General features: G+C 46.1%; 1 protein-coding gene across 3 annotated transcripts in view; it reads left to right on the top strand.

The window, feature by feature from the left end:
- The first annotated feature begins 1529 nt into the window (after positions 1 to 1529).
- Positions 1530 to 12036, top strand: part of MACROD2 (mono-ADP ribosylhydrolase 2) — an 892508-nt gene continuing 882001 nt past the window's right edge. For 2 of the 3 annotated variants that reach the window (XM_056357737.1, XM_056357736.1), the window contains exons 1-2: positions 1532 to 1736; positions 6222 to 6338. In XM_056357737.1, coding sequence (XP_056213712.1) covers positions 1691 to 1736; positions 6222 to 6338 — 163 coding nt within the window. In that variant the 5' untranslated portion in view covers positions 1532 to 1690. Of the gene's footprint in view, positions 1737 to 6221; positions 6339 to 12036 lie in introns of all 3 variants that reach the window. The other variant, XM_056357738.1, reaches the window with a different exon arrangement.

The following is a 12036-nucleotide window of genomic DNA, read 5'->3' as shown; positions in this document are numbered from 1 at the left end:
CTAAGGATTTTTCTGTAAGGAATTGTACCGTGACTCAAGATTAATGGTAATAGGAGAGGTGCTAATTTGGGTTTTTAATCTGAAACTACAAGAAAATTAGTTGAAACGTCGCTATGTTGTGCCTCACCTTTCTTCGTTACAGGTCAAGCAACAGTGTACCACCAAAGAAAAGCCGGTTCTCCACCTGAAGGCCTACAGAAGATACTCTCTGGATGATTTTGCTGAAATGGTACATTTTTCATGTGAGCAGATGTGGACACCTTCATATGCTTGACTTCAACCAGGCATCTACATCCCATTGAGAAACTGCTATTTATAGGTAAGGTTGTATTGGTCCATGAACATTATGATGCAGACGAAGGCCGTGAGGATGCCCAGTGCCGCCCTGGCTCCTGTGATGCTCCAGGTTAAGCACCAGCACCCGCTGTCTTCCAGGGCCAAATCCTGTCACCTGCACGAGGAAGGGCCACAAGCGCGGTCACCTGCTTTTGAAGGAAGGGCCACCTCAGGGTGGCCACAAGCGCGGAGGGTCCGACAGCTGCAGGGAAGCTTTTATATTTATTTAGTTAGTTAATCCACGGGGGTTGGCATGTTTATTGAGATCAGGAAAGTAATCTCCGCAAGGAATAAGGGGAGTGGTGAGCGAGGGAGGCGGGGAGGCCTTCCCTCACCCGTCGGTCCCCAGGGGGCCGTTGGCCTGGCTGGAGGCGGGTCACGGCTGCCGTGCGGGGCGGTGGAAGTCCGCACCCCGGCGCGGAGACCCCGCTCCCCGCAACGTCACTGCGGCGGCCAGGGCTGCAGCACCCATTTTGAAGCCGACCCGGGCAGCTGTTTCCCGCCTCGTCCCGGGGGCGTCGGGGCCGGCCGCGCTCCCAAGTGCCGGCGCGGCCCGCACAAGCACGACAGGGGAGCGGCAGGGGAGCGACAGGGGAGCGCCGGGCGAAGGCCGCAGCGCCGGGCCGGGCCGGGCGGGAACAGGCGCGATGGGTGTGCTGTGCCGGCCCCGGCCCGCAGGCCGTATCCCCGACCGGGCCCCGACGCCGTCGCTTAGCAACGGCTCCCGCCCTCCCGGCCAATCGGCGGCGCGCTCGGTAACGGCCGGCAACCCGGAAGCAGAGGGCGCTGTGCCCCGCCCCCGCGGAGGAGGCGGGCCGGGGGGCGGCGGCGGGCCGGGGCTGGGGGTGCCCGCCAGCTCCCTCCCCGCGGGGGCACCGAGCGCCGCGCCGTCGCCACCGCCGCGCACAGCGGCCACTGTCGCACCCAAGCACCCCCCACACCTGCCCTCTCCGGCGGCCCCCCGCGTCCCCCCCACGTCTCCCAAGCCCCCCAGTGCCGCCGTCCGGCCCTCCGCCGCGCTCACGCCCCTCCTGGCCGGTGCATCCGCCGGGCCCGGTCCGCCGGCGGCGGCGGCGGGCGGAGCAGGGGGCTGCTGAGCGGCGTCTGCCGGAGCCAACGGGCGGCGGGGAGGGGGGCGGGCGCTGCGGGGGTGTCGGGTTAGAGCGAGGCGTGACCCAGCTGACGGGCGCCGTGCGGAGCCGTGCGGCGGGCGCGGAGCCGGAGCCGGCGGGGAGCAGCAGCAGCAGACAGCGGCGCGCGGCGTCGGTAGCGGTCGGCTCTGGCGCGGCGTCTCGTCCACCCCCTCGTGAGCCTGGGGAACCTGCAGCTCAAAGCCGCTGCCAGCCACACCACCATGTACCCCGGCAACAAGCGGAAAAAGCTCTGGCGGGAGGAGAAAGGTACTGCCGCCCTTCCCGGGCCCGGGCCCGGGCCCGCTTCTCCCGCCTTTGCCTCCGCGTTGGCCCGCGCGGGGGGTGGGTCCCGTCCCCCAGAGCCGCCGCCCCGCCGGGGGGTGCCCGCCGCCGGGCTGAGGCGGCGCGGTGGGGGAGGGGGCGCAGCGCTCTCCGCCCTGGCCCCTGCCCTCTCCCCCCCGGAATGCCCCCAAACCCCGCGCGCCCGGGGTGCCCCCCCGCCCCTCGGCAGCCCTCCGGGATCCGGGGGTGTTTCAGGTGGGGTCCGGAGGGGCTTCCCCCGCCTGGGTTATCGCTGAGTAACTTTGCGGGCGGGGAGCGGGGCCCTGGGGCTGAGGGGGCGCGGGGGGGCGGGGAGCAGCCCCTCTCCCTCAGGGCTGCCCGCCCCCGGGTCACCTTGTGGAGGCGTTTCAGGCCGAAAAGTTAAGCACATGCCGTCGAAACGTGCCTTTACTCGTTTTCATGCATATGTTTTCCAGGGAAAATGCGGTTTGTTGGTGTCACTGGTGCCGTGCACTTGCGTTCAGCTCCCGGTGTCGATCACCCGGGGTGACACGCCGGGGGTGTGGGGGATCTCCGAGCGCACCCCTCCTGCCATCAGAAATACTGTTTTTAAGCACCCCCACCATGTGCAGAGACTCTGTAAAACCCCAGTGCCAAACTCCAGAGCGTGAAAACCGTGGGATAAGCGTTTTATGTGGACCTTGCCACTTAGATACTTTGTATTCGTCACATGGAGAGCAGTGTAGAAATTAAAGAGAAATCGACGGAGTGGAAGTAGAGTATTTACGTTGCCTAGAAGGAAATGGCTTCCTGCCTGGTATGTTTACAAATAATCTAGAAACATACAAGGAGAGGAAAATAAACTGATCAATGGGTTCTATTTCAAGTTTTCTTTCTGTTTTTCCATCGCCCCTGTGACTCTGTGTGTGTTTCAAGCCAAGAAAGCAGAAGACCAGCCTGAAGGATGGGATTCATCCCTTTTGTCTGTGGCAGAAATCAAGTGCGTGTTTCTAAGGCAAAACTGTTAAAACAGAAATAAACTGATCCCTCTGTAGGTTAGCTGCTCCTGACAAACTCCTCTCAAATGAAGTGAGTTATGTCGTATACTTTTTTTTCTTTCAAAGCTGTCTTACAAAGCATGCTTCTGTAGTTACAGTAAGGCAACAAATTTCTACAAGATGTTTTAAGATTTTGTTTTCAACAGAGAAGATACAGTTCAGTCTTCTCAGGCATTGCTTATGTATGATCAACTATAACTGATTTTCCCTATGCCAAGTCCTTAATGGTGTGTGCCGTTATCTTCAAAACATGCTGGTTTTGTGCTGGGGGTAGATGGGGAAAGGTTTCTGGTAGGCTCTGGTGAGTGTTCCCATTACTTGCGCTTGTCTCTTCTAGCTCTGCTGTTGTCTGTGTGAATTCATAGCCTGACATGTGAACTTGAACCCTCAGTGAGGAGGGTCTGGAGGGTAAGCTGGAAACCTGAGCTGCAGGCGTGCATTTGTTGGCTTAGTCAGCTGTGAGGATAGCAGTCTCCATCAGTGATGTTACTGAATGCAAACCAGAGCTCACAACTGCTGATGAGATTTTTCTATCCAGGGGAGCGTGTTTGTGAGTGCTATCTGGTCAGGACTGTGGTGTCTTTTTTGCCTAGTGAGAATGAACTGCATTTGCCAGTCTTTGCGCCAGGAACTGCTTTCCAGCACCATGCCGATGATGCTGGCCTTAAGTATTTTGAGTGAGGAGGGCAGAAAAAACTTCCGTGTTCATGGTTGGTGTTGTAGCCCTGTTGTGACTGTTCTTACCAGTTATCTCCTTTACTAGAGAGGAAAAGTACAGAAGCCAAACTTCTTTCCTTCCTACCCAGATTATACTTTTGAAATCAAATCTTTTGTTAGGTCTGCCTTTGTCTTTTGCAGGTACTCCTGGACCCCTGTAAAGTGGGGGTGTGTGCTCGCTGGCTCAACTCTTCCCATGAAGCTCTGAGTGTAGTCATTCTCAGCCTTTTAGATTCTGAAGTAGTTTTTAAAAAGGAAAAGCACTGATTGCTAAATATTGAGTTCAAACCCACTGACAATACGCTTGCTTTTCTTAATTACTTTTTTGGTAATTAAGGGTTGGTCCGTGTTCTCCCAGAGTGGATCTTGCTTGAGGACAGCTGAAACAGAGTAGGGGTGGGACTGGAGTTGATTTCAGAGTCTTCGATACAGGACTGGTCTGCCTGCAGTCTTTCAAAGGCACTTCATAGAGCGACAGGCAGAAAACCGTACTTACAGCTAAGGCTGTCGGAAGCATTTTCTGGGGAGGTTTGTCTATAATTAAGACTTGGTTCTCGCTGCTGACTCGCAAGAGCAAAGTTTTATGAAACCCTCCTATAGGAGAGGAACATGCGTTTTGAAGGCACAGAACTGGGTCTGTAACCTCTTCAGCAAAAGGCAGTCAACCTGATGGGCACGCTCACGCACTTCCGGATTTGCCTTTCTGTAGTAAGTCTAACGTGCACATTAGGTACTTGGTGTTTTGTATGCTTGAAGATCAAGTAATGGAGTTAAGTGCATATCTGTTGTGCATAATGATGATCCTAATCACACTAGTTTTAATTTTTGCATTTGTAAATACCCAATTAAGATACCAGGCCTGAAAAATAGGAGATAAATGTTTTTGTCAACTTAAGAAATCATTAATACCGTCAAAAATATTAAAATAAACTTATTTTGGTAAGGGAGCCTGTGCTCAAAACCTACCATTACTAGAATGTGCTGATTGCAGCCTGCATATTTAGAAGACCTTGTTTTGAAAAAAACCCAATCGAATCCACTGAAAGTGATTTTTTTTTTTTTAAGGTTTGATCTGAGAAGCAGTTTCCATGTTCAGTCCACTCACTGCTCCTTCAACTCAAGATGAAAATATTCTTTTCATGTCCGTCTAGTCCTTTATGCCAAAGGCAAATAATACAAGTCTAGTCCTCCCCTAATCCGTAAAAACTCTTGAATTATCAAAGAGCATTTATTACTGAATAGTGTGCCAGGAAAAACTTACTATTATGGTAATAGTAGTCCAGTCTTACTGGTAAAGACAGACCCCAAAACTTGATTAGTGTACAGGCATTGTGATATGCTTGACAGTTTGGGTTGTGTTCCTTCCATACCCTTTTTGAAGGGGGAAAGCTCTGCATCTTGGTCTGAGCTAATACTGAGCACTGATGTGGTGGGGAGGGAGAAGAGGACGTGGCTGCAGAAGTCAGGTACAGGGTCTTGCTGAAGCACCAGCATGCAGTGTTGGGTCATTGGGATGTTTGTTTTTGTTTTTTTTATTATCTTAGGACTTAGTCCATTTATAGCAAGGTCTGAAGAATAGTGAAGTTGGCAGTAGCCATCATAATTGTACAGTCTTGGAGGCTTTACTTATCACAAAATGTCTGAAAAAAGTGGTGACTTTCTCAGGAGAAAATAACCATCCATATGTGTTTCAGTGGGGTAACAGTGTGTCATACTAATGCTCAAATAAAAATCCCTAAAGCTTAACCCATGCCTTTCACTTTAAACCCAGGTACCATTTCGTAGCACTTTCAATCCTGCAGTTGCAGTTCAAGCTGGTCTTGGTCTGCTTTTTAGAAATGTGTGTAGCCAGTGGATGGCAGTGAACTTTCCTAGCACTTGGGATTATGTTCAGCCAAAGTTTTCAAACTTGCTTCTACAGTGTACTGTTGGGTGTCTGACAGATACCCTAGTATTTTCTACAGCTGGTGATTTTTTTTTTTTTTTCCCCAAAATGGGATTAAATGCCCCTGGATGTGTCTAAAGCAAATGACAGAAATTTTCTCATGCTGAAGATTACATTGTTTGCAGAACAAAAAAACCCAAACAAACAGAAATGCCTTTCTTATCACTCTAGCCATCTAGAAAGTGACATAACATTTGCTTTTGCTCTAATTCCTTTTGTAATGTAGTAGTGCTTTTGTTAATTTTGTGCCACACTCCCTGCCTGTACTTGCTGGCACTGTTAAACTAATTTCAGTAAAGATGTCTCAGTTTTGGTCTTCCTAACTTTTTTTTTTTTTGTAATAGGGTTCTGGTTTACAAACGCAGAACCTACAGAATAGACTCTACCTGAAAACTCTATAAAATAAGAAATCTCTACTTAATAAATTGGATGTTAGTTCTCTGATTCTTGAATTCAAGTGACGAGAAGAAGAGGCACAGTAGTGATGTGGGGAGGAAGTCTGGACAGCCAAGAGTGCGTTGAAGAGGCATTTCTTTTTGCTGAACTGGGATATCCAGAAATAGGCTCATGCAGTTGTTTCGATGCACCGTGTTTAGCTCCTATTACTTGTAACTCATTGAATCATCCGTGCTTGGTTCTCTCAGATGGCATTTAATTGCATCAAGGACACTGAATTGGTTGCTACTTGGCTAATGTGCAAGAATATATGAAAGCTTGCAAAACTTTTTTTATTTCTCTTCCCCTAAACAGAGCGTTTGCTGAAGATGACCTTGGAAGAAAGGCGCAAAGAGTACTTAAGGGATTATGTTGCATTGAAAAATATTCCAACATGGATGGAAGACTTAAAAAATAAGAGCGAAACTGATGGTAAGTAAAACAGGGGAATAGTTTTAAATACGGACAATTCTATTTTCTCAGTCTGAAGTGACTTTTAGGAGGGCCAAGACTCAGAACCCATGTTGTTACTGACAGTGGCAGCCTGACATGGGGACAAGAGCACTTTGGGGGCAGGGGGAAAAAACCACCAACAGAACTTCTTAAAGCCTCACTGGTGTCTGCTGATTTTGTAGATATCCCCATACAGTCATAATACGCTGATAGCCTTAAGTGTGTAAAATAGCTGTTCTCTGCACGAGTCTTTTCAGATATTTCAGCAGTCAGCCATGCCTAAAGAACTTTGTCTTTGAAACTTAGTGAGCAGAATGATACGGGGAATCTGGGCAAAATGGTGTTGTTCTTGTAGGTGGCTGAAAAGTAGAGGGGAAGTGCGCAAGTTGTGGTGTGTTCTGAAAATCCAGAAATGGGAGAAGATTGGATTTGAAGCCTCTTTTATGGTCCTGCCTGCTTTCTTGGGTTGAGGAACATCAGCCTGGCCTGGATTAACTCCCCTTCTCTTGGCATTTGCAGCATTATCACAGTTATGATCACTGGTAGAGTTGTTTAAATACTTGCAGTGAAGGCTGACCAAAAATGAGAACCCGATTCACTTACAGGATTATGTACAACAAAGAATTCTCTAACAGTGCCTCGTTCTTTTTCATCCACATGGGGGTGCGGAAGAAACTTCTGAGCTGGTTTCATCCTCCTTTTGTCTTTTTAGTTCTTGTTATCCTACTTGGCTGAAGCTTGTGATTTTTGGAGGAGGATCTAACTAGGAGACCTAAAGTGTTTGCTGCTTCTGCAGATATAGGACTAGTATTCTGACCCTTTTGTTATCATTAAGGGCAAATACTGGCCTGTGTCAACAGGTGTGCTGCGTAATCTTGTGACTGCAGGTGAACATGGTCTTTATGATAATACTTCAGGTGAGATGTAGCCTGGAACTAAACAACTGGTTTTAGTAAAATGGGAAAGCTGTAATGCCTAGCACAATGTGACAGATTTCCAGATGCCACTATCATAAACATCTAAAGGTAGCATATGCCCTTAAAAGCATCTTTAATGAATTTTGGAGTGAAAATATGTCAGAGGTTCCTGAGCTCTTTAACACTGATGAGTAGTTTTACTACAACTGTACCCATAGACCTCTTTCTCCCATTAGAATATGCCTTTTGTATCTTACAACACAAAGAAGCCTGTCCAGCTAGAAGACAAAGGCTGCGTAAAAGTAAAAAAGATTATCAGACTTCTCTGAACTTCATTTTGGTGGCCTGTGGTACATGGGGATATGCAGTATATCGGATAGTTTAATTGGGAGACTCTCTGTTGGAAGAAGGGTTCGCCGGAGTCAAGAAGATGCTCAATATGAGTTACGCGTCTTGCTCAACTTTATTAGTTTCTAACACTACTTACATAGAACCGATACACATGCATATTCGTAAAGCAGAAATATAATTGGTTAGTAGTCTCTAAACACGCGCAGTTCTCACACCCCTAATTATCATGACTAAAATGAGCATTCTATTATCCATGTAGCTAATTGTGTTGCTGTGCTTCAGCCTTGTAGTTTGTTACTCCCTATTTTCCCATACCGGTCCCTATCTTCCTTGGCCCTGCACCTGCTTTCCCAGCAGCTGTAGCTTGTTACAGCCACGGCCTGTTGGCACAATATAATTGCTTGGTCTCAGGATTCAAGAATAGCTCAAGGCTACCTTTCCTGTTAACTTCAGCACAGCAACTTCAGTACAATTCTGATTACAGGCCTATTCTAATACCAGGTCTGGATTGTGCAGATCTTCAGAGATTCTAAGGCCACGCTTCTGCAGCCATTCTTCTACAACTCTCTATCTGTTCTAGCCTAAAGGATGTTTTTATTCTAACTACTCTCAGGTGCTGTATAATACGCTGAAATTCACAGGTCTTACTACTTGGGCTGCTGCACGTGGCAAAGTGTGGACTTACGTTGTGATTGCTGTTACACTTCACATAAGCAAAATGTCGGAGTCTAACATGTGGGTATTGAATCACGGCAGTGGTGAATTTATTTTCTTGTAGCTGCTCTTGTGTTCTTTCTGTTAGTAACCAGTACACTGCAAAAAATGCTGGAAGGCAGAAGTTGCACTGAAACACTCCTCTGCTACTTGAAGCTTTTGTTATATTGTACATTCAGGAGAAAATATCCATAGTCACTTGTTTTCTTTGATGTATTTGTTGTAAATAAGCCATGTGGAATAGTGAACTTCTAGAAGATTAGACTGCTGAAATGCTTCCACACGTCAACTGATCAGTGCAATTAAATATGTATATTAATGTAACTGTTAACTGCAGTTGCTTCAAACTTTCCCTTGAACATTGACCTCACTCTGAAGGTATAGAGAGTGTATAAGAATCGTATTTCTGAGCTGAAATGTCAAAAAATTAGAATTTCTAAGTCTTCTTGCTGATGTTAATGTCTGCTCTGTGTACTGGTACATATGGAGGGCAGCTGGTACCACCTAAATGAGACTCTGGAGAGAGCAAGTGAAGCTCCAGGTACAACAAAATCGGTGATGACTTGGCAATGCCATGCCAAGTTCTGATATTTTCTTCAAGTGAAAGGCTGCTATTGGCAGTGACAAACTAAAGAGGTCTCGAAGTGGGGTGGTGGTGGTGGTGGGGAAATCCTCTGCATGCTTGACAAGCCAGAACAGAAACTGATCGGGAAAGTGGAAAGGGTTCTTTACCATTTACTTCCAGCACTGTATACAGTGAAAAAAATGACTGATTAGTAAAGTGTGGAGTGGCTGTTCAGGAAGAGTGATGAGGAGAAATCAGGAAAGCAACCAAGAACAAATAAAGTGAAGCAGGTGCAATCAATCAGCTGCTGGAGTAAGGAGAAGGGGAGAGCATCTGGGCTGGCAATACTCCCTGTAAATACTCAACTGGAGATTAAGAGTCTTCAGTACTGCACAAGTTTTTGTACTGACTGTTAGGAGGAAAGTGCGTGAACAATGCAAAAGCTTTATGGTACCCATTTTTACCACACTGGAGGGTGTTAGGAGATTCCGGTTAGGTATGCGTTTTGTTATAAGGAAGTCTAACAAAAGAGTATTGAAAAAGCTCTGTGCAGAACTACTGAAATCGACACGTCCTATAAACTTCAGATTGTGAAGGAGCCAACCTGACCCCCATGATATATTTGCATGCTCCTTATTGACAAGTTTGGAGAACATACCTTAGTTTGGGGAGGAAAATGTTTCTTCCCCACCCTTCCTCCTCCAGCCTTTGGTATGAAGTTTGCGTTCAGAACTAAGTTCTGAAGAAAACCAGTAAAGCTTGGAGTAAGTTGATGTTAAGGTAAATTTGAGCAAGGCTGGAAGTCTGTAACAGAGTGATGTGTAACAGTTTAAAGGCTTCTGAGGAGTTAAGTTAGGGAATCCTCTATGGCAGCTTTGTCTTTTCTTACAGCAGCAAAGGTGTTTGAAAACATTTGGAAGTTGAGAGCAGCTGCGTATAGGTTTTGTCTTTGTTTTGCTCTTTTGTGACTAAACCAAAAACCTACAGGTTTTGCAGTTCTCATATAGACATGACTAGTCATAAGAAATTAAGCTTCTGTGTATGTTGACATGGAACTTGGTCAATATTTCTGATAGTTTTGGTATTTTTTTTTTTTTGTGGGGGGAGGAGGTGGGGTGTTGCAGCACAATGTGGAATGCAGGGACTAAGCCCAATGCCTCCTGCTCTGCACTGAGGGAAGCAAGCTGACGTGGATATGTGCATTTCCAGCAGGACTACGTTGCCAACACCTCTGGGTTTTGGCATACAACTTGCCAGGATGCACAAGTGGACCTCGGAGATGAAGTATCGTAACACTGCCCCTTTTCCTTCCACTGCTGTTATTGATAAGTGGTCCTCTTTCATGTAAGAGGAGATGATAGGAAGGGAAAAAAATTCTTGTTCTTGAAGTAGCTCTGTAAATATAAGCTTTCTTTGGTTTAACTGCATTTTATTAAGGAAACGAAGAATTGTCCACTTTGGGAACAAAGAATGAACCTGTCATACAGGGCTGGATAGTACGTATATACTGTAATCCGTCATTCCTCCCACTTCTTATCCTTCAGATAGACCAAAGGCAGACACATCTCAGCTGTTCTGTTATGTACTTTGAAGTAGAGATGCTTTCTGACAATATGAGAATAATGGACTTGTTTTCTGAAGCTCTGGATTTTGTATATCTGTATTTCAATGCTATTTATTATATACCACCTTATGCTAGGCATTCATCCTGTACAACATTGGCTGCTTGTGTTTTGTGATGTGTGGTGAATGAAATGCCACCATGTAGATGAATAACTAGTGCTTTTTGAAGTTAAATACATGTATTAGCTTTTTCTTGGGTACACAAGATGTCTTTACTCTTCAGTGGGGAGTATGAGAGATTGCTTCAGAAAACTTTTCCTTGAAAGCTTTTTGAAAAATCAGTGTCTTGGGAATTCTGCTGTCACAGAGTTTTGTGTCACTGGTAGAAAAATGTTTTGTTGCATTACTGGGATAATTCAGAAAATGGAATAAATTATATAGTTTGAACTCGAGGCAGCCGACAGTCCTGCTGACTCTAACAGCCTCTGGGATTCACTGGTATAGCAGGGGTGCCAAGAAAACAGCAAATTCAGATGATGGTTTAAAGATCTTTGCTAATGGTGAGGACTAATTTGGTTGGATGAAGTTAAAACGTTAGGACACAGTAACTGTTGAGGGTTTTATTTTTGCTTAAATGCCATGAAAGATCTGCAGTCCTTTTTCTAAGCAAGTCTTGAAGTATGTTTAGATGTTTTGACAGCCTCTGGATTTTCTTAATCTGCTGTCTTTTTAGAAAATCGTATGGTTCAAGATGTATTTGAATTAATCTTACTCTGAGGGCTTTATGTGTAATATTTGATTAATAAAAGCATCTTTGTACTATGAATCTGTAGTTTTCTAAATAGTCAGTGAGTGGACACGATTATAGAGACAAGGCATCTAGATAAGCCACTCAAAATGCCTCATGCTGGAAAAAATAAGTGTGGTAATACTGAGCTTCATTGACCAGCATTTGCGGAGATGGTTAACTAACCACAAGTCATACTGGGTTCTTCAGAGCATCTCTTGTGGCCCTGTTTGATGTGAGTATCTGCCCTGTGGGAGCTATGAATTAAGGTGACAATCATCAAACAGCTGTTGGAAAGTAATGGCACTATGAAGCAGCGGTGGAATTCAGCCAGACATCTACAAGTGGGAGATGGCATCTCTCTGAACTACTCATTATTTTCAGGGAGTTATACAGAAAAAGAAAGTAGGTTCTGCTAGAACGTTAAGATTGTCAAAAGTTGCCTGACAGTCAATGATTCTGTCTGTAATAGCTATGTGAAACCAGTGCACTTCAAGACCATCCCCCCACCAGAAAAACAAGTCCATCAGCTTGCATTACCTTTTTTTCTTACAGTGAATTTAACAACTGTCTTTAGAACAGATTTCTAGCGAAGTGACAATGATGAAAGTAAATCGAGACATCTTAGCTCAGTGTAATGCTTGCTATGTGTCAGTCAGAGAAAATGGTTCTTTTGCTACTGAAACTCTTTGTGCTGTGAACTTAACCAGACAGTTTTTCTGCAGAGTTGATGTAGAAAACTGCAATAACTTGCCTGCCACAGTTCAGGATCTCCTGCTG

The sequence above is a fragment of the Falco biarmicus genome, chromosome 12, assembly GCF_023638135.1.
Source record: "Falco biarmicus isolate bFalBia1 chromosome 12, bFalBia1.pri, whole genome shotgun sequence".
NCBI lineage: Eukaryota > Metazoa > Chordata > Aves > Falconiformes > Falconidae > Falco > Falco biarmicus.
This window is presented reverse-complemented; position numbering and strand designations above follow the sequence as displayed.